General features: G+C 47.8%; 1 protein-coding gene across 4 annotated transcripts in view; it reads right to left on the reverse strand.

Moving 5' to 3' along the window:
* Nucleotides 1-2662: 2662 nt before the first annotated feature.
* sema4d (sema domain, immunoglobulin domain (Ig), transmembrane domain (TM) and short cytoplasmic domain, (semaphorin) 4D) overlaps nucleotides 2663-20164 on the reverse strand; it is a 32743-nt gene continuing 15241 nt past the window's right edge. For 2 of the 4 annotated variants that reach the window (XM_076043762.1, XM_076043765.1), the window contains 14 exons: nucleotides 10331-10464; nucleotides 8788-8933; nucleotides 8628-8690; nucleotides 8448-8546; nucleotides 8266-8359; nucleotides 7905-8021; nucleotides 7647-7798; nucleotides 6601-6776; nucleotides 6346-6502; nucleotides 6033-6255; nucleotides 5552-5664; nucleotides 4973-5145; nucleotides 4740-4786; nucleotides 2663-4287 (listed from right to left, as the gene is read on the reverse strand). In XM_076043762.1, the coding sequence (XP_075899877.1) occupies nucleotides 3230-4287; nucleotides 4740-4786; nucleotides 4973-5145; nucleotides 5552-5664; nucleotides 6033-6255; nucleotides 6346-6502; nucleotides 6601-6776; nucleotides 7647-7798; nucleotides 7905-8021; nucleotides 8266-8359; nucleotides 8448-8546; nucleotides 8628-8690; nucleotides 8788-8933; nucleotides 10331-10464 (2752 nt within the window). In that variant the 3' untranslated portion in view covers nucleotides 2663-3229. Of the gene's footprint in view, nucleotides 4288-4739; nucleotides 4787-4971; nucleotides 5146-5551; nucleotides 5665-6032; nucleotides 6256-6345; nucleotides 6503-6600; nucleotides 6777-7646; nucleotides 7799-7904; nucleotides 8022-8265; nucleotides 8360-8447; nucleotides 8547-8627; nucleotides 8691-8787; nucleotides 8934-10330; nucleotides 10465-20164 lie in introns of all 4 variants that reach the window. The other 2 variants (XM_076043763.1, XM_076043764.1) reach the window with 2 other exon arrangements.

The raw sequence follows: 20164 nt of genomic DNA on the forward strand, positions 1-20164 counted from the left end.
GTCCACCTCGGACACGTCGCTTCCGGCCTCGGCCTGGGCGACACATGCGTAGCGGGCGTCCTTCAGCAGCGGGCCCTCGCGGAGCCAGCTGCTCACGAGGACCCCGCTGGGGCCCAGCGACTGGCGGTGCTCGGAGACAGGAGAGGCCAGACGGCGGCCGTTTATTAGCCAGTGAAGGCGGATGTCACTGGGACCTGGGGGACAAGAGTGGGACTGCATGTTTGACCTGAGACACCAGGTTGTAGTGTCTGCGCACCGATTTTTTTTTTTTAAAGGAAGACTTGCCTTTGTGTGGCGTTTGTAGCGTTCATTTGTGGCGTGCCAACAATGCACATGCAATCCGAACACCTGATCACAGGTCTGCGTTGCAGGGAGGCAGGTTTGTTAGTGGTGAGATAAGTGAGCCTTTTCCCGGTGCACAATGAGAAAACCAGCCAGCGTTGGAGTCATTTAAGATTTATTTAGCTTCTCTACCAAAAGCAATTGTGCGAGAAAAAAAAAGGTCTGCCAAATTTATGTACCTCTTCAAAAAGCTATTTTTTCTGTCTCCATATATACATATTAACATTTTTTTTTTTTACAGGCACAAAAACAGATCAAGATAAACGGAGATGTGAGATAATGAACGTACAAAAATTTGTTCAGCGAGATTAAGAAAATCCCTGGATTAATCGCAAATAAAATAAAATATTACAATCCAGTAATAGATTCCACATGTTGACCATAAACAGGATTCACAGCGATGCAAGATTTTTCAGCAGAGAAAAGGGAAGCAAAACTCAAAAGCTGAATCCCAGTGCGGTGTTTTTAAGCGTTCACACATTTTTTTTTTTATGTTTTCTTTTTGTTTTTTTTAAATAAACACCAAGGAAAAAAAACTGTCCATTCTTGAGATGCCTTTGAGCAGAGTGCAGGCTTGTTTTAAACAAAACGCATGTGCACACACACAGTGGTTTATGTTAGGCAGCGATGACATGCGAGATGTTGAACGAAGGAAGCATGAGCGGAAAATGATACCACGGAAGAGGGAGGGGAGGGTTATTAGGGAGATCACCCACAACTGATATTTCACCCATTTATCTCTCATCGCTTTGTGGACTGAGGCTCTGGTGACATTTTATAATCCAAGTAACCATTCCGGAGTTTCGCAGAGGGACAGATACCCCCCCACCCCCACCCAGCCTGAGGAGAGGCTGCAGAGGAGAGACCTGCCGTGCTTTCCACACTCTCTGGAAGATTCTGCACTCCAGTTTGGCTCAAACTGGAAACTTAGTTCCAAGGCCAAAATATTAACTATAGGCGAACTTGGACAGAGATGGAGCTGCTTTAGTAGAATGCGACAGTACACAGGACATGGGGCAATTTTAAGAGATTTTAGCAGAGGAGTGGTTGGTCATGCCTGAAGTTCCACTGGTTAAAACAGGCAACGTTAGCTGCACCTTTTAGCCACTGGGGGCTATGAGGCCATGGCGAGTATTTTGGCTAAAATCATGGTGTCAAACCACTTAATGGATCCCATGGGCAGTATGGAAGCTTTTGCTAGTGAAAAAAACGCCAATGGAGCCAGAGCAGTAAGTGGGTGAGCCATCATTTATAGGCGAACTACCCCTTTAAGTCAAGTGAGGCACTCTCCAAACGGAGCAGCAGCAGTGGGAGGTGTGAGCCCAGCCACCGTCACAGGGGCCACTCACCCAGGGCCAGGCAGAAGAGCAGGAAGGCCTCCTGGCTGTGGACCCCCCAGGCCTGGTCCTTCAGCAGGGGGGGCAGCAGGCGGACCTCCGCCTCCCGGCCGTCCACGGCACGGGACGCGGAGGAGGAAGTGGAAGAAGAAGAAGAGGATGTGGAAGACGAGACAGAGCGACTACTTCCGGCTGAGGCCAGGGAAGGTGAAGTGTCTGCGAGGGAGGGAGTGCGTTGAGGAAAAACAAGAAGTGTGAAGAGAAGTGGCGAGACTGTGAGAGACGGAGTGACGTGCAAAACACACAGAGAGGAAAGAGACGAATGACCGTATGGCTGCGATTAAAAAACAAAACAAAACAAAAAAAACAGGATGCAATAAATACAATTAAATTAACAGACATTAGAAGAAATTAACTAACTGCACAGGTGGATAAAAAAATATATTACAACATATGAAACACTTTATAATCTCTGAAAAAGTCCTAAGATTGAATGTTTAATTGTAAATTATTGCTTTAAAAAAAATTCAAATTGTCTCCAGGGATGTTTTAGAATGCAATCAAAAAACAAGCATCTTGTCACGTTAGTAATTGGCAGACAACAGGAGGGAGGAAGATGAGTGGAGGTTGGTTACCACACAGGAACATCAGCTTCTCCCATGCACAAACTTCACAGGGTGGAGAAACATAAAAAAACAATAACAGCAGAGTAACACTGTCATTCCAATCGAGTCCAATGGAAACAGTGGCTTCTATATCAGCTTTTTTTTTTTCATTTTATTTTTATTTAATGTGCAGATGGTCTTTTTTCCAGTTCTTTTCACCTTCATCCGACCACCAACCGCACCGCCACCACACACCAGTGACTTCAGGTGGCGGCCGTGTACGACGCAGCCGAGCCACAGAGTACCGGAGCAAAAACTTCCCTGAGAATTTACTGCAGCGCTGAAGCGTTTCACCAAAAAAGGCCAACAGCCAGCTCAGAGAGAGAAAGAGGGAGAGAGAGAGAGAGAGAGAGAGAGAGAGAAAGAGAGAGAGGATCGCTTCCAACACAACACAAAGCTGTACACACGCAACAAAAAAAAAGGCTCCCAATATTGGAAAACATCATCAAAACTTACCAATTTGGTAAACAATGTTTCCAATTTGGAATGTAAGAAATAGAAATAGCTTCTTTTTTATTCCTTGCTGGACTAAGCAGAGAGGATGGGGGTGCACAGAACATGGAGCGGGCGAGGAGGGGAGGGGTGTCTTCAATCAGACAGGCAGGAGGTGGATCTTGGCGCCTGTGTAGGTAAAAAATCCGTCCGGGGTCTTACGGCAACTCTATTAGGACAACAAACTACATCACCGTCGAACAGATTCGTTTGTTCGTTTGACCGTGATGTAGTTTGCCCTCATAGAGTTGCCGTATGTGACGTCGTTGGCAGTCGCCGGACCCCCGGACAGATTTTGTACCTACACCTAAACTAACGATTAAACTTCATGTGAGGGGGGTGGGGGGTTGGGGGGGTGTCCTCCTCCTCCTCAGGACAGTCTTCAAGAGCTAGCTAGCAGTACGGCTCGTCGGCGTCGGCAAACTGGATGGGCTGCGACTCGCAGTCCACGTCGAACGGCTTCTCCTGCGACGAGCTGTCGTCCCCGAAGCCGTGCGACGCCACCTGGCCATTGCCACACTCGGGCTCCGTCTCGTAGCCCGTGTCGCGCAGCGCCCGCAGGTTCTGCACCGTGGTCTGGCTGCCGCCGTTCTGGGTGGGCACCTCCGTCATGTGCACCTTCTCCGACGCCGACGCCTCCATCAGGCCCGATTCGCACGCCCGGTACTCGGGCTGCTGGTGGTGCTGGGCGCTCTTGTGGCTGCCCAGCAGGGCGGCGCGCAGGCGCAGGCACGGCGCCGGCAGGTACTGCTTGTAGCAGTTGTAGGCCAGCGCGGCCAGGAAGAGGAGGAAGAAGAGGATGAAGAGTGCGAGCAGCGCCGCGCTGTTGCCGCGCTGCAGGTACTCGGCCGACGGGTCGCCGCCGTCCGGCCGTGGGACGGCAGCCACCGGGGGCGCCAGTGGAGGCCGGAGTGGGGCGGAGCTGCCGGAGGGCGGGGTTAGTGACGTGTCAGTCTGCGGCGGGGGGGTGAAGCGGACGGTGGACGTGAGGGTGGAGGGGGCGAGGGCAGACGTTAGTAGGGCCACGTCCGTCTTACCGTTGCCCTCGGCCGGGCCGGCGCTGTACGCGGGCTCCTGTTCCAGGTCGGTGGGCGCCAGGTCCTCCGCCCACTGCCGTGGCAGCGGCGGTGGCGGTGGCGGGACGTCCAGCTCAAGGGCGTACGCGGCCAGCGGGCGGCTAAAGTTCTTGCCCAGGGCGGCGACCGGCTCCACCGACCAACACTTGTAGACGCCCTGGTCCTCGGGGGCCACGCTGTAAATGAGCAGGGCGCTCTCGCCCACCAGGTGGAAGCGGGAGGCCTCGGTCAGTGCCGAGTCGTTGAACGTCCACCGCAGCTGCGCCAGGTTGGAGGGCGCCGTGCACGGCAGCTCGGCCGAGCTCCCCGGTTTGACCACCACGCGCTGGCCCTCCCTCGTAGAGCGAGGCGCTGCTTTGGGGGGGATGAGGGGCACTGCAGAGAGAAGTCTGGGTTAGCGAGAACACAAGTCGGATCTGAAGGCACCATGAAATCCCCTGAACTGTTAATTAATCTGTTTGAACAATTTTGTGTCTGGCCAAGTCCATCTTTTAGTTATTTGCACGTTCATGTCGCATTTTTACTACAACAGTGACCCCATTACAGAACAAATAAACATCATAACCATCTTTCTTTTTGCTGTTTTTACGAGATTGAACGTTTTCACAGAAGACTGTAAACAGAGGGCTAAGCATGCTGTTTCCAACAGAGCTTGTGCGTGACAGAGGTCGACAGGACCTCCAGCCAAAACATCATCTTGTGATCGCTGGTATCCACAGAGGGAAAAGCATTTTATCATGGGCCTCCATCTGTTGCTAAATCTGGGGGCGCGTGTGCCGACTACAAAGCGTCTTTGTGAGTCTGTGTGCGATGACGCTGCAACTAACCGGAGGGACACTTGTCTGCGTCACCATCCAGACTCTGGATCAGCATCCTGAGGGAAGAAAAAGAGAAGCAAGCGAGCGTTACTTAAACAGTCATGACCATTGAAAATAAATAAATAAATAAATGAATGAATAATAATAATAATAATAATAGCAACACTATTAACAATTGCGGCAAGGTCTTTGAGATTTGTGCATTTCCCCGTCGGAGAGGTGAGCATCAGCAGGCTGCTTACCTGTGCTGTTGAATGGGCGTTTCAAAGATGTTGACACAGGCGGTGGTTTGAGGGTCCCAGGCGCAGTAGGGGTCCCGGGCCAGGACACAGTCCATACAGGACGGATACTTCCCGCAGAAGGCCGTGGGCGACTGGACCACGGCCGAATCTGAGCCGGCGTAGAGGGATCGGGTCTGTTGGAGGGAGAGAGAGAGAGAGAGAGAGCGAGAGAGAGAGAGAGAGAGAGAGACAGCTGAGGTGAATGACTCAGCCAAGCGAGAGTGGAAAAACAGAACAAAGCAGAACGAAAAGTGGTGCAGCAGGTCGAGCGCCGGAGCGGGCATGACTGCAGACGGCCACACTTGTTGCAGGCAAAGCCGCAGCACCGGCTGATTTCGCACCACAGCTGGCGCTGCCATTCTCTTTGCAACTTCCTGTTTGCGACTTTCTCACGCGAGTGAAACAGAATACCAAAACAACTGAGCTCAAACATGTTCAACCAGAACTGGCAGTGCAGTCATGTAGTAGGTGCCAGACGCTACAAAAAAATGATGCAGTAAATGTTGGACAATAAGTAAGTAAATACCATGATATACTGACCTGAGATGACAACAGCAGGTTTTTGATGGACTCAGAGCTCTTCAGGAGTTGGATCTCCTCCACGATGTGCACCTCTCCTTCAAACACCACCGACTTGTGCAGGACTCCTTTGTCTGAAGTCGGGTAAAATTTGGGAGATTCAGACAAAGTCAAGGCCAGGATTCGGCTTCTTTGCAACAAAAATCATTGAGCAGAAAGAACTAAAACTGAGCTTTATCGGCTTATTTAAGGAAAAAAAACAGATTTTTTTTTCTGTCTGTCTGTAACCTTTATCTCCTGTTACTTGACATCAAAATCCTTCCACGTGTCAAATTTAAAGACTCACTCAATCATTTTATCTGCTAAATTGGCTCTATAACGACAGCTTTATTACCATTAGCTTTATTTATGCTGACCGCCACTGAAAATGTCAATCATGCCCTGCGTCTGCACTTTGGAAACAATGGCATTTAGTCCCCAACCTCCCCCCCCCGGTCCTCACCAGTGCCGGTGAACATGACGTCGTAGATCCTGCCGTCCAGGGCGCGCACCCTCTCCACCACTATCTGGGTGTAGTTGACGTCCTTGGTGATGAGGCGGGGCCTGTTGCCGATGGGCTGGACGGGGTCCTCCAGCAGCGGGTGGTCCTTCACAAACTGCAGGGTCTTGTCCGGCAGATGGAGGGAGTTGCTGATGTTCTGCCGCCGCATGGCGTTGTTGATGCACTGAAGAGAAAAAAATGAAATCACATGAAAAACACTGTGACTTTTTCTTGTCTCTGAGGTTTTTCAAGCTTTTCCACGGCGGCCACTTACAGCTCCGGGCCGCGGGGAAGGAGTCATGCCGTTGTAGCGGACCCACTTGGTGTGCGACTGCTCCACCGTGGCCTTCTGCATGTACTTGCCCCTGGAGAAGACGTCTTCCACGGCCGTCATGTTGTAGGCGCACACCGCCGACAAGCCCACGTTGCCCCTGCAGAGTGAGAACCAGGAGGGAAGAGGCTTTGATTTTCCACTTTTCCAGTCATCTGAAGTGCGATACTTATAATAAAAGAAGCCAACAACACGGACCACTGAGAGGTGAAGACCCCGTAGATGACCGTGTCCCTCCAGTCCTCCCCCTTCAGGATGAAGACGTCGTGCACCACGTTGAAGACGAAGTTGAGCTCCGGCATGGAGCACACCAGCTTGGCTTTCAGGAACGACGTCCACTTCTTCTGCAGTGTGCGCTGACCACCCAGGTCGCCCTGTGTGGACAAGAAGTTGGTCACTGCTTTCAAGAAAAAGGGATGTGAGGGCCGAGGCTAAAGGCAAATGAGTGGAAGAGGAAAGGCGAAGTGAGAGGAGTCAGATAGGAAGCGGCAGGTTATGGATCTTTTTGCCGAAGCACCGATGCGGAACGTCACAGATCTTCTTTTTTTTCATCTTCTTCAACGGTGTGGAAAAAATGATGTTAAGTCAGTGGTGCAAAGCATCCTGTGAACCTGAGTTTTTGTCTCCAAGGCAAATTAAGCACTTAGTTTCCTCATGGGTAAATAGTTCCTCTGCCCAAATCTCAGCCGAGAGGCACCAAGAAAATTGTGGCAGCGCTGCTGCTAAAAACTGCACAGAGCAGCTGGGGAGTAAAAGAGACTGAAGCTTTTATTTTGAAGCTCATGAAGTAATTTCTAGTGTCTGGCTGCATATTCAAAACCTTCAATCGTGTTTGTAGTGAATATTTAGGATGAAAACTTTATCATCTGTATGAAATGTGACCCACTTCATGTCATTGTCTTAGATCTGTTATTAATTGATGGACTGCTTTTTTTTTTAATTTCCTATTAATCAATGTATTTATTTACAGCAGTTTTACCTCTTTTGTGTTTTGAATTTTATTTATTTTTTGTTATTTTGATGATAGTGTATTGCCATTGCGCTTTATTGTAGTATGAACTGCTTTTTACTGTCGCTGTTTCTCTTTATGGCTGTCGTTGACCTCCTTTTAAAGGTACTGTGCCTATAAAAACTGGCAGGGGGATTTGGTTGTGGATGTGGGTGCTGTGCACTGTCCTCTTGAAAAATAAATACATTGAAAATTGAAGTGTGAATGTCGCAGCTGGACGGTGACGTGCACGCACCTTGCAGACGCGCGCCACCCTGGGGATGAGCAGCTTGCCAAAGAACTCGTACTCCACCGACACCTCGGTGAAGAAGAAGTAGATCTTGTCGTCCTCGCCCTCCACCCGGTTCTGCCCTTCGTGGATCACGTCTGCGAAAACAAAACTGGGCTCTGCAGACGGAGAGAAGGGAGACGGAGAAATGCATTCAGAATTTTCAATTATTTTTTTTATTTTAAATTGTACCGTCAATCACACATTTTTCCTGCCTGAACTCACCATTGAGCCAGGATGTGGAATACTCTGTCCTCAGCAGCAACTGAAACGGAGAGTATCTGGAAATAATTGGTTCGCTGCCCAGGAAGTTGAACGAAGTCCCGGAGTAGAGCTCTCCGTCTGAGGGGAAGGAAGGGCGGAAAAAATAATAATTATAGTAAGAGATGCTTGGGCAAGGTTAAACGTTAAAGGGCTAATTTGCTCAAAATTGAGCTACTACTTATTCAATAAGGCATTTTTATACAAAAAAAAATGCTTTGTCTTTCGTGCGGCCGACTGCTCCAAAGCAAAATGCATCCACACTTTTTATGCAGGACTATAAACCCTGGGGGCCGAAAACAAGACGAAACTTCTCTCCACTCACCGACCATGACGGTGGTGAAGCTCTGCGACGGGTCGAAGGAGCACTTGGCCCTGCCGTCCTCGGGCCGACCGGTCAGAGAGAAGTCAGTCAGGTTCTGTGGGAGGAGTGGAGAGACTGAGCATGCTGGAGGGCAGCAGGCTGCCACAGGGCGCCGTCTGAGGAGGGACGGGACCTTGACCTACCAAATAGTCGCACTGCGGCTGAAAGGCGTGCGTTCCGCAAACATAGAGCCGCTTGCTGTCCACGACCTGGAGCACCCGGATGTAGTTGAGACAGTCCCGCTGCAAGGAGACGGGCGGAGGGGCTTTGTTAGACTACAAACGGAGAGTGAGGCAGCATGTCGCACGAGAACCTGCATTTACCTCTTTTGATTTCCCTTTCTGGGTGCACATGTGCACGTAATCCTCCGCAGCTGTCCACTGAACCTGAATAAATAGGGAAAAGGACAGAAAATCAGCAAATGTGGAAAAATACATTTTAAAAATATATTTTATTTTTGTTTTGTTTTTCCCTTTGTGCCACCTTGTTGTTTCTGACGGTCACGTTGGTCTTGCTGAGCTCAAAGACGGCCTCCCTGGCGCCCACGTACAGAGCGTCACCCTGCTCGCTCAGCAGCAGCGTGGAGTAATTGAAGATGCCTGGCTCAGAGAACTCCATCAGGTCCAAATCTGAAAATCAAATTCAAAATGATCCTGTATAATCAACTTGCAGAATCATTTTGACAATTACAATTCTAATAACCATCTTGATCATTATAAAAAACATGTGACGGTCATGAAATGACAGGTGAATCACAAGATTATTAAAAGTGCTGTGAAAACTCAAATGGCCTTTTTCTTAATTAGTCCAAACTCTTGCGTTTTAAAAAGGAGCTCTCACGCAGAGAAAAGGAACCGATTTCGGCCTCGTCACCTCTTGAGGCAATCATAGTCAGAAGTCTCTGAGAGACATTCTCGGCTGTGCGTGCCAGAAGCTGCGCCACCACACGAGACACTGTGGGAGAACTGACCGATAATAAAGCCGAGAACGTGCTCCACATTGAAGAGAGAAAACTGTGCCGACACAACCAGCCTTTCTGGCTCCTCAGCATAACTCTCTCTCTTTCGTTTTGATGTGCGCCGATCTGAGAGCAGGCCTGGATGGCAGCCAGGTGCCAACAGGCTCTGGTTGCAGGAGGCCGTAGCGCCGAACGGCGATGAAAGCATACACTGTCACCGATGGACTGAGATCTTGTTGAAAAAAAAAATAATAATAAAAAAAACCCTGCTGCTTCTCACATGAGAAGACGAGCCGCAGCGGTTATTTATGCAAACGGCGTGGCACGCAAACACGACTTCCTCTGCGTAGGAAGCGCTCGCACGCGGCAGCGGCGTTGTTTCACATGCTGCACAAGCAGTAGGTGCTTTCTGGCGAGCTGCCGGCCCCGCCGAGGATGATGAAGTGCGATAAAAATAAGCGTCTCTACAGTCGCGACGCTGATGGAGCATCCAGGGGAAATTTATAACAAAATCTGGACTTCCCGAATGAGCCTTGACGCAAGACGTGTTTCACTCCAAGTAAGCGGATGTTTCAACAGAACATTTCATAGAAATACTGTGAACTTTGTTTCCTGTCTGCTTTGTTATAATATTGTTTTAGGTTAAAGTGTTTATAAAAAAAATATAACACTGCAAAAAAAAACTTTTTTTTTTTTAATGTACGCATCAGGTTTGTTTTATTCACCGTTCTAATCCATTGTTAAAAAAAAATTCTTTAGATCAACTCAGTTGAAGTTAATCTAAAGAAGTTGGGTTAACTCAATTTCATAATTTTAAATATTGTATATTCATAGTATTTCTTTTATCATCATAAAAACTTAAACTACATTAGAAAAGCAAAATAGCAAAAGATAAAAAAAAAATAAAAAAATCTTACAAAGCTCTTATTTTTTTAAGTAACTCAAGCATTTATTACGCCGAGGGTCTCTTTGCCCACTCACACTTCGCACTCAACCAAATGTTTAGCTGCTTAACTTTATTAATCCGATGATGACTCTGTTCTAACACCATGCATAATCCAGTCCTACCTTGGTGCCTCCAGGATGTCCGAGGCACAGCGTGGGGTCCGTGAGTAGAGACCTCCAGCAGGAGCCCCAGAAACACTCCCAGCACGCCGAACCCCATGTTCGACTCTGACAACTTCGGCACTGTGAAGTTTCCTCTGTAGAAATGAGGGCAGGGGTTGAAAAAAAAGAAATAGAAAAACAAAGCAGAAGTAGAACAGTGAGATGATGCGGCAGAGAACAATGTTTTCAGAGTGGACCAGTTCGCGCACGAGGCGATCTTATCATGCAGAGCAGGCAGCGGAAAAAAAGGGGGACAGGCGTCAAAGCCACTTCCCGCATGCTCGGAGCTGGCAAGACTGATTCATCCTCTTTTGTGCAGCTCACTGGCTCAGTGGATGAGTGCAGCTTTGTCACATGAAGCTGAACCGTCAGGAAAATCGGACAGAAAATATCCAGCAATATATAATTTCATTGAAAATAAAGGGTTTCGGTATGAGATGACTTTGATCATTTGAGAGAAATATAAATGAAAAGTTGAATGAAATTATGCATGTAAAAGCAGCGCTCGCACCAATTTTCAATTCTGGAAGTTTTTTGTTTTGTTTTTTTAATTTAAACTTTATTTTATCAGGAAAAGTCCCACTGAGATTAAAAACCTCTTTTCCAAGGAAGTGCTGGACAAGAGGAAGAAAAACTAAATTACAGACTAGATTTAATTTATTTTTTCTTTGAAATAACAGTCATGTCCTTCCTTCCTCCCCATTGTTCACATTTAAGCGTCCAGTTTGTTGAAATACCACTTTAAGCCCCTCCCCCCAAAAAAGGAAAGTGGGGCAATAGAGCAACTAAAATTGCAAAATAAAAAAGAAAAAGGAATTGCCACTTTCCATCGAACCAGTGGGAGCTGAAGCGGCCGCTAGCGGCAGGAAGTGGCACCTGACGTCAGTGGCTTGGCACTTTCTGTTTGTAGTCAACTTAAAAAAATAAAAATAAAAATAAAAATAATTAAACCTGCAAGCAGGGTTGGCGGGACTGAGCCCACCCCATGGACTTGCGGCTGACAAACTGGCAGCACTTTCAGAAAAGATGTATAAACCAGTATATAAGTCTAAGTAAAAGATTTCAATAATATGAAGTGTAAAGGACGAACTGAAACAGTTATTAGCACGCCGACCCCCGATAGCCCCCGACCTCTGCCGACGTCGGCCCCCCGACATCTGCCGACTCTGGAAGAAGTCTAAATAATCATAAGCCTGTGTGTGCAAATGATGCAGATTTTTCACCTCCAGTTTTTTTGGTTTGTTTTTTTTTTTTTGGATGAGGCTGTCAAATGTAAATTTTAGGCCATGATGAGACAAACACGTGGGTATTTGAATGAGCTCCGCTTTTGCAACCTTGGAAACAAACACTACGAACCCGGTCATTTCTGCGTCCACATGAAATGGGCTTGATCGTAAAGACTTAAAGTGGGGGAACAGAATGTCTAAATTGTGACACATGAATACCCTGTCTACAGGCAGAACATGATCAAAGCAGCATTTTACCCCGATCATGTGGATCAACTGATATTCCTAAAGAAAAACCTTAGAGTGGACTGAAAGCGCCGATGTCAGGGTGGGTCTGATAAGGACTCCATCATGCCGCTTCATGCCTTTTCCATTTAGCGTTGCTCTAAACCAGACCCACCTTAACCTTGTGATGTGATGTATTTTTGGTTCCAGGCTGTTTTATATTAAATCATAATCTGGGCAGTCCCTGGGCAGCCATTATGCAGGTAAAATATTCAAAATTCATTTTATTCAATTAACTACAATTTTTTTTTTTTAAGTATAACATGCTACCATGCCTTCCTACCAATGAAAAAGCCCTTTTTTTTTTTTTTTTTTACTTCTTCAACTTTTTTAGAAAGGTTTCTGGCACCAGAAAGAGTATGACACCTTGACAAAACGCCCAGCCAGGTAACTGTTCCATCCTGTGCGACCACCAGGTTTCCAAACACTTGGAAGGTCCAACAAAGCTTCAGTTTGAGCCACGTGAAGGTAAAAAAAATAACAAGCAGAGAGTTGAACACAGGCTCCAAAATGCGCTGTTTTCTTAAACGAGGCGAGTCTGCCGGATCGTGGTATTTCGCATGGGACCAATAGTGTAATAGTGTAATCGTCATTTCTGATTGCACTAGTCATATTAGCACTCGCCACTTTTAGGTCAGCGGGAAAGCAGGGGGTAAAAAAAAAAAGCTCATGCTTTAAAGCTTAAGTTAAATATTAAAATAAATCTCTAAATCTGTTCTCAATCCCGCTTGTAACACATGCGATGCTCGCCAACTTTTCTGTGTGCAAAGCAAAAGCAAAAATAATCATTGCCTGTGTGCAAACATCAACTGAGTGAATCAACAACTCGCCCATTAATGTTCCGCCTTATTGTTCCTCTGTAAAACCGCCTACGCTCAAGTCAAATCAGAAAGCGATTAACGGGCACTTTTGTTTTCCAGCGCCCCCTTTAATTCTGGCCCGCCGACAATGCGGCCGATGACCTCAGAGGTCCGACGAGAGCGCCGGGCCGTGTTGTGGGGGGGGCCGTGCGGCCGAGGGGGGCAGGTGTGGCCGGCTCGGCGGGACGGCTACGTGTGAGAAAGAGTAAAACGATCTGGCGGCAAACAGGTTATTCTGGTTCCACAGAGAGCTGAAGGCTGAAGCACCCGCAGCACTGATGTGCGGGGCTGAGCGGGCCGGCCGTGTGACAAGACGGGAGGTTATCGGGTGTCGCGTGAGACCAGGATTTAGATAACAGCGGGCGGCAGTGTGACTCACACAGGCCCCGACAATGTCGACTTGGCTCGGCTCAAACTGACGCAAAGTTTGAAGCTCGAGTGGGGGAGGAAAAAAAAAAACCCCACCGGTGGCCAAGTGTAGATTTTATCAAAATGACAAAACCTTTATTGTCCTATGTTGTCTATTTGAAAAGCCCAACTAAAGCTAATAAGGTCAAAGGACAAATAAATCATTGTTAACCACGTTGTAATGACCTAGTGGCACAATTGCGGCTCCCTTCGACAAAATATAGGCCCGTCATCCGTCACCCGGCTGAAGGGGGAGACAAATCACATCCCAGAGCATGTATGCGGAATCAATGGCGGACCACTACAGGCAGGAGAGGATAATTGGTAATTGATTATTGATGTTGCGGCAAATAAATACAAATGAGCCTCCGAGCTACGAAGCCGCCCAGAAACACTGCGATTGAAAACCAGCGAGTAAATCTGGCAAAGATGGAATTTCCAGGCCGAGCTGGGAGAGAGAGGAGGGGAGGGGGGGGGGGGCGAGTAGGGAGGGGGTCAAATACACAAGGACCTATTGTTTACTGAGAACCCCCCCCACACACACACACACACACACACACACACACACACACACACACACACACACACACACACACACACACACACACACACGCACGTCACATCCACACCCGTCACATCCACATCATCGCTGAAGAGCATTCAACAGTGAACAGAGCCAGAAGAGGGACAGAGAAGGAGGGAGGATGAGGAGGAGGAGGAGGAGGAGGGAGGGAGAGGCGACACTTCTCCCTCTCGTCCAGCTCTTTAACACTCTTGCCAATTTAAAATGCCAAGACGGCTTAGCCCCGGGCCCGGCCAGCGTTTTTTAAAGATCAGAGCGGCCCGTGGGATCTGGAAGCATCCTGTCAAAACCCTTCTATAAACTGCGGCATGACGGAGGCAGAAACCATCCTGAGAGAGAGAGAGAGAGAGTGAGAGAGCGGGACATGAAGCCCGACGGGCAGGAATTTTTACCCTTTCAACAACCATGTTATCAGAACAATGAGTAGGTTTTTTTTTCAAATGAAAGTTGACTCATCCAGGACTCTGAATCACTTCCACCACCTGAAATCTCATCTTTAGTCATCGAAACGAAAAAGGGGGCTTCTAACCAGAGATGGGAAACTGACTTGACTCGAGTCAAACCCGAGTTCGACACAAGAGCGAAAAGTCGCTTTTTCGTTCTGTGAAAATTTGCTGCAGGTGTGGAAGGTTGCATCGTCTTCAAGAGGTTTAAAAAGAAAAACCTAAAAAAAGATTTATTCGCCACACAAATTCGCGCCTGGTGTGTAAGGACCTTTATGCCAATAAGGTGGCTGCTGGGAGATTAAAGGGGCGACCACACTGGCTGTGGATATTTAAGACCATTGCCAGCAGGCTGCAGGGTCTCTGTGAGCCCTTTGTGCTGCCTCCCGTCCCTCCCTCGGCTCCCTCGGCTGGGCAGGAAGGCTGACACCTGCTTGAGGGCCCCGGGGCTCCCGCTACCGTGTTGCTAGCTGAGCACAGGAAATGGCTCAAGGAGGAGCCTCTCCCCTCCATCCGCCCCCGCGTCCAGGTACTTTTGCACGGCTTTGGGGAGTTAAAATAACCAGCTTTGTTCTCGCCGAAGACGCTCATTCCAATAAATCACGTTCTGGTTGGCTGTTGTACACTTTCCTAATTATTGTTTGTCTCTTCCTGGCAGCCACTGGTAGCCAGTTAGCTGTGGACACAGTGGCTGGATTCAGCAGGCCGGTCTACCGCAGTTCTAAATCTCCATGATTAGCTGATGGTGTTTGTTCTTCTGTGTAACGATTGAGATGTGTTATTATATATATATATAAAAAAAAGGGAGGATGATAAGGGAGGGGAAAAAGCCAACAGGTGTGGGAAGTTATGGGAAGACTGTAACAACAGAGGGCAGGAACCAGGTCCACCATCTGGTGCGGAGATGATTAGAATCAGACTCCAATTGGGTGGCATGGAAAAAAAAAATATGATCACAGTGGAAAAACTGTGTTTAAAACAAAACAAAAACATTACACGCTGTAAGTGCAGTGATGTTTTGTGTTTTTTTTCCTTTCCCTTCCATTCTGTTTATAGATTAGATTTCCACTAAGAAGTATGGATTCTAAGGCACCAAGACTTGAGACGAAAGCAGGGACTGTCCCATTTAAACCCCACAGCGACTAATACATTTTGTTGTTCTATGCTTCTTCCGTTGTTGCCGTGTTGTTCCTCGGCTGTCCTACGTTCACAGTCTTGGACCAGTTAGATTCCTATTGACCTTGCTTGCCTGTAACTCAAACCATCCACCTGATATTAAATCCTTCTACTGCCACCAAGCCTTCTGTTTGGAACTGCTTCCGGTCTGAGTAAGTCTAGAGTTCTTCCTGACTCTCCGTCGCGATTCCACTTATCCAACCACCCAACGCTATCTTTCAAGATGGATGGAAACATCAACAAAGAGCGCAAGCACCGTTTTACATTTCTTCCGGAATTCTACACGTCCATAATGACGAGGACTTTGTGGGAAGGGTTTCCACGCATTGATGAATCCAATCACTGAGTGGAGGTTCGACTCTAAAGCCCCTGTGCACTCTGGAAAAAAAGCCTTTTTATCTCGCTCATGTTTTCCACCAGAGACGTGCACGGCTGACTGAAACTTGACAAAATGGCCCTAACGAGAGGAGAGTCCTCTGCGGAGGATAAACGAATCAGTCCTGACTTTCTGTGCGTGGTGGAACTGATCTAAACCACATCCTGCCCACTAACCTGCATACTCCCGGGCCTCACTCCTAAATCAACCCTCCTGAGCCGCTGATTCTGGCCAAATATAATCACAGAAATATGATTGATGTAAAACGGCAGCCGTGTGACACCACAGACTGAGCTGTTTTCAGGAGTCGGGGACGGTTTGAAGGCTGTTTCTCCGTCTCTCAGGCTTCCGGTTCAGAGCCCAGAGAGCGGAGGCAGACTGAGGCCGAGGCTGATGTGAAGGAGTCGGACATTCAACGCTTGCCAACAACTCAAGCCTCTAGCTGCTGCTGCGTTTTCTCCTTTTTTTCCCTGCTCACTGGCTCACTTTCCCACATGCACACTCGCAGCCATCGCACAGAGATGCTCTTCTTTTTTTAGCCGCAGCAGGCAGAAGACGCTGTCTGTTTGTCCTTCGCTGTAAAACTTGAAAAAAGGGGGCTTAACAAGGCACAAAGAGTGACGTGAAGCGTAGCTCTAGCGGCCGCTCCGGTTGAAAGAACGTCTCTGTCCTGTTATGGGTTCGCGTGGACGTAGCCTCGGGCCTCAGCATCACTGCTAGCTGGTGCTTGGATGGAGGGATATTGTATGGGAAGAGTTTCCCCAGTCGTACAGGCCAGACTGTGTGACTGGTTGCTACCACTGCAACCACGTATAGCCCGCCAGGTAGTGTTGTACTCGAGATTGGTCTTGGTCTCGAGACCAATCTTGCTGAAAGGAGATGTTGCCATTTGATATAGAGGCAAATTTGAATTTAAAAAAAGATGCAGGTCATTTTTTTCTGTTTTGTTATTTTTCTCTGATATATAAAGTCTTGGTCTTGTCTCCAAATGTCCTGGTTCTTGATAATCTTGATATTCTCTCGTCTTGATAATATCTTGGTCTTGGTTAGTGCAGTCTTGACTACAACACTACCGCGATTTTGACTTGTTTGAGGTTTTATTGGGACTAAATGAAATGTGAATATCTTGCGGTCGCTCACTCAAGACACGCCAGTGCAGCCATCATTAGCATGCCTGCAAGTAGCTCTGAGCCTGAAAGAATGTACGACAAAAGACTCAAAACACTGTTTCTGCAGGCAATTAGTGGGGGAGGGGGGCGGTGGGGGCTCGTAGCAGCTAACAGGACCTTTTCTTTCTAAGCTGACATTACAAAGGCGTGCTCACGGAGGGGCTGTGACTAGAAAACCACATCTGGGTGCCTTTGAGACGTCAGCCGGCTAACTCTGCGGCTCGGCAGAATTCAAAACTGCTCGTTCTCGAATGGCAAATATTAGTGAGTACAGAAGCCTAATGATCACAATGCCCTGGACTTAAAGTCCACCTTTGGATCAGCCTAATCCAATAACCCATTACACGCTTATTTCCCCAATTACACGCAATACGGTTTGTCAGCGGTGGGCCGCGCTCGCCAACAGGTGCATCTCTCTCCGGTAGCGCCGTGGCTCTTCGCGACACTCGCCCCCGGGGGCTCGGTGGGTTATTTGGGGGCCGGCTGAGCGAGAGCCTCCGCTTGAAACAGAATCCAGGGGAGCACGGAGGATGACACACTGATGGGGACAGATGTCGGCTCCGATGACATCCGCAGATTACTGGAGTCAGGCGATGGACGTGGCAAAGTCCCGGCCGCCCTCACACGTGTGTGTGTGTGTGTGTGTGTGATGCATGATAATGCCAACTGGAGGAGAAAAGGGGGCATCAAATCCTTCTTATGAGACCAGACAGGGTGAAACAGTGCGTCTTAAAATACTGCCAGCCCCATCTGAGATCGGGGTTGTGTTTCTTTTCTTCTTTTTTCTTTTTTTGTTTTGCCCGAGGCTGTTCAGCTGCGTTTGACGATCATGACTTTGGCGGCAGGAGCTGAGACAGTAGACGACTTTAGGAAGGGCAGACACATCCAGGGGGTTGTCTTTTATTCTGGACATTATCTAAGTGACAGGGGGAAAGAAACCTGGTTTTGTATTTCTTTGTATTTGATTGCTTGATTAAGTCACCAGGACTGTACTTGCATTTGCATCAGTGCATATATATATATGTATATATATATATATATATATTTATATATATGACCACAAAGTTCTACGTTATTGTAATGTGAATCCTTAGCAGCTTGTGCAAATACTTTTTTGAACTCCACGCCCACCTTTCATCGGCTCCTTTCATATTAATAAAACTAGCAACCTTTGGCCTCATGCTTCATAAATGGAAGCCATAAATCAGCCGCGAGGTCCCAAGTAGCGACTCAAGTTTCGAAGTTCGGTTTCCGACAAACTCTTTGCGAAATAAGCAGATGTTATTCTCATTTCCAACACGCTTCCCTTGGACAAGCGATCAGGATGAATGGGAATTCCTGCGGCTCTGCTGTGTGGAATCCATCTAAAACAGACATCAGGCTTCGCTCACCAAGTGCAAAGCCACTGTGTCACGTCACGTCAGTCATCTGATCACTGGCGGAGCAGCTGCGGGACATCGGTTGCACAGCTGACTAACGGCTGCACGCAGCAAAAAAAATACATCAAATAATATATAAAAAAAGCCTGAACATTTGACCAGATGATGATGATTTGGCAGTCGTGGTGCTTTATCTGTGGCAAGCTCGCCGGATGACAGATGGGAGAGGGGGGTAAAAAAGGAAAACTTAAAAAAAAAAAGCCAGATCAGGGATTAACAGCATGATCCGCTACGTTTAGGACATTAATCCACATTTAAGGCCGCGTGACGACAACGGGCGCATGACGCTAATTTCTGCGCGACGCCACCGGGGGGGGGTAGCAGAACTCAAACGGAGGTAAACATCAGCAGCGGCCCAGATGGCTCAACTGAGGGAAAAGAGCTTGTGTGAAGGCGACACCATACAGGAGGATGTTAAATGGAAACTCTCCCGTGTAATTACCCCAAGTGGCCACAGCAAAAAGTCAAATAAGGGGTCAGGTCCAGTAAAGGGTATATTTAGCCCCGCAATGGCGAGCTTTTTTCAAAAACAACACGCCCTCGGCCGGAGTCACGTGGCCGCAGAAGATCTGAAAAACTTCCCCCTGTAAAACACAGCGGGGCGAGCGGAGGCAGCTAAGTGCAGGAGCGAGAGAGTGCTGCTGTGCGGTATTCCCCAGTCTGAGAGCCTCCGGAGTCTCGGAGAGCCTTAATCACCGTGTGCCTTTTTTTCTCTCTGTTTACTTAAAAGGAGTAGCAGTGATTTATTGTGTGTATTCACGACGGTGAAAAATAAAAAGGAAAATTGCTTTCAAGGTCAAAGTATAGCCAGCAGTGGAGATATTAAAAAAAGAAAAAATCACCTCTATTACTTTAAAAATGTTAAACTTGCCAAACTAGTAAGCAGGTATGGGTTGTTTGAATATTATTAGCTGCGTTTCCATTTCAGTTTCTCGCAAAATAAAAACATTATTTCAAAAATTTTGACAAATTACAATTGCGATTTGCAGGTGCTTCCATTGAATAGTGTGAAGCGTGTAAACCGTAATTCTCGTCAAATCTCGTCCCGCAAGATTTCCGAGAATTATGTTGGCTTTTGTTTGTCAACGTTTGTTTGCTGTCAAGAACGATTATATTTTTCTCATTGATTAATTGTAAAAATCATTCCGTCTCCTCCTCCGTCCAAACATTAAGCGCCATTTCCACTTGAAGTGAACTGGTCGTAACCTCATGCATCACGTCCGCTGACGTGTAAATGCGAAAAAAGTGTTTCCGTGACACTTTTGCGATCCCAGAGTGGCAGCCGAGTTCCAAGTGTTGGACTGGGTGTTGTTTCCTGGAGGGCCGCTGCGATGCCAGCCAGGCCTTGAGGCCTATAATGTGGGGACTATTTTGGGACACTGCGAAAAGCCAGGCTCAAGTCCTTGTGGTCCGCCAGATGAAGGCCGTTTGCGGGTCCTCGAGCTGATGAGCGGTAGCAGCGCTGGGCGAAGGCAGGTGTCTCCGCAGAGAAACTTACCGGCGATGGGGAGGAGCTGTTTTTTCAAGAGACCAGCGAGAGGCGCTATTTCCAGACTATAGTGCAACAAGGTTTTGTTTTTTTTTTTGCTGGGGTAAAGTTCAGGGTTTAGGGTTTCGCACCAGTCGAGGGACATTTGAAGGGGGCTGTAAACATCCCTTAAAAAACCTCCTTGCGATATTTTCTTCCCTCCTTTCCGTCTTGAAGAAGGCTTCTTTTATTCCCTGCTTTTCTCCTCGGCAGGCACCGATTTCATGGCGGTAATTTTTGGCCGCCAGACACAAAAGCCTCCTTTGGAGTTGTGTGTGAAAACTCGGGCCGCTACCCACAGG

The sequence above is a fragment of the Nelusetta ayraudi genome, unplaced genomic scaffold (genome assembly GCF_046127955.1).
Source record: "Nelusetta ayraudi isolate G7.1 ecotype Tasmania unplaced genomic scaffold, CSIRO-AGI_Nayr_v1 ptg000076l, whole genome shotgun sequence".
Classification (NCBI taxonomy): domain Eukaryota; kingdom Metazoa; phylum Chordata; class Actinopteri; order Tetraodontiformes; family Monacanthidae; genus Nelusetta; species Nelusetta ayraudi.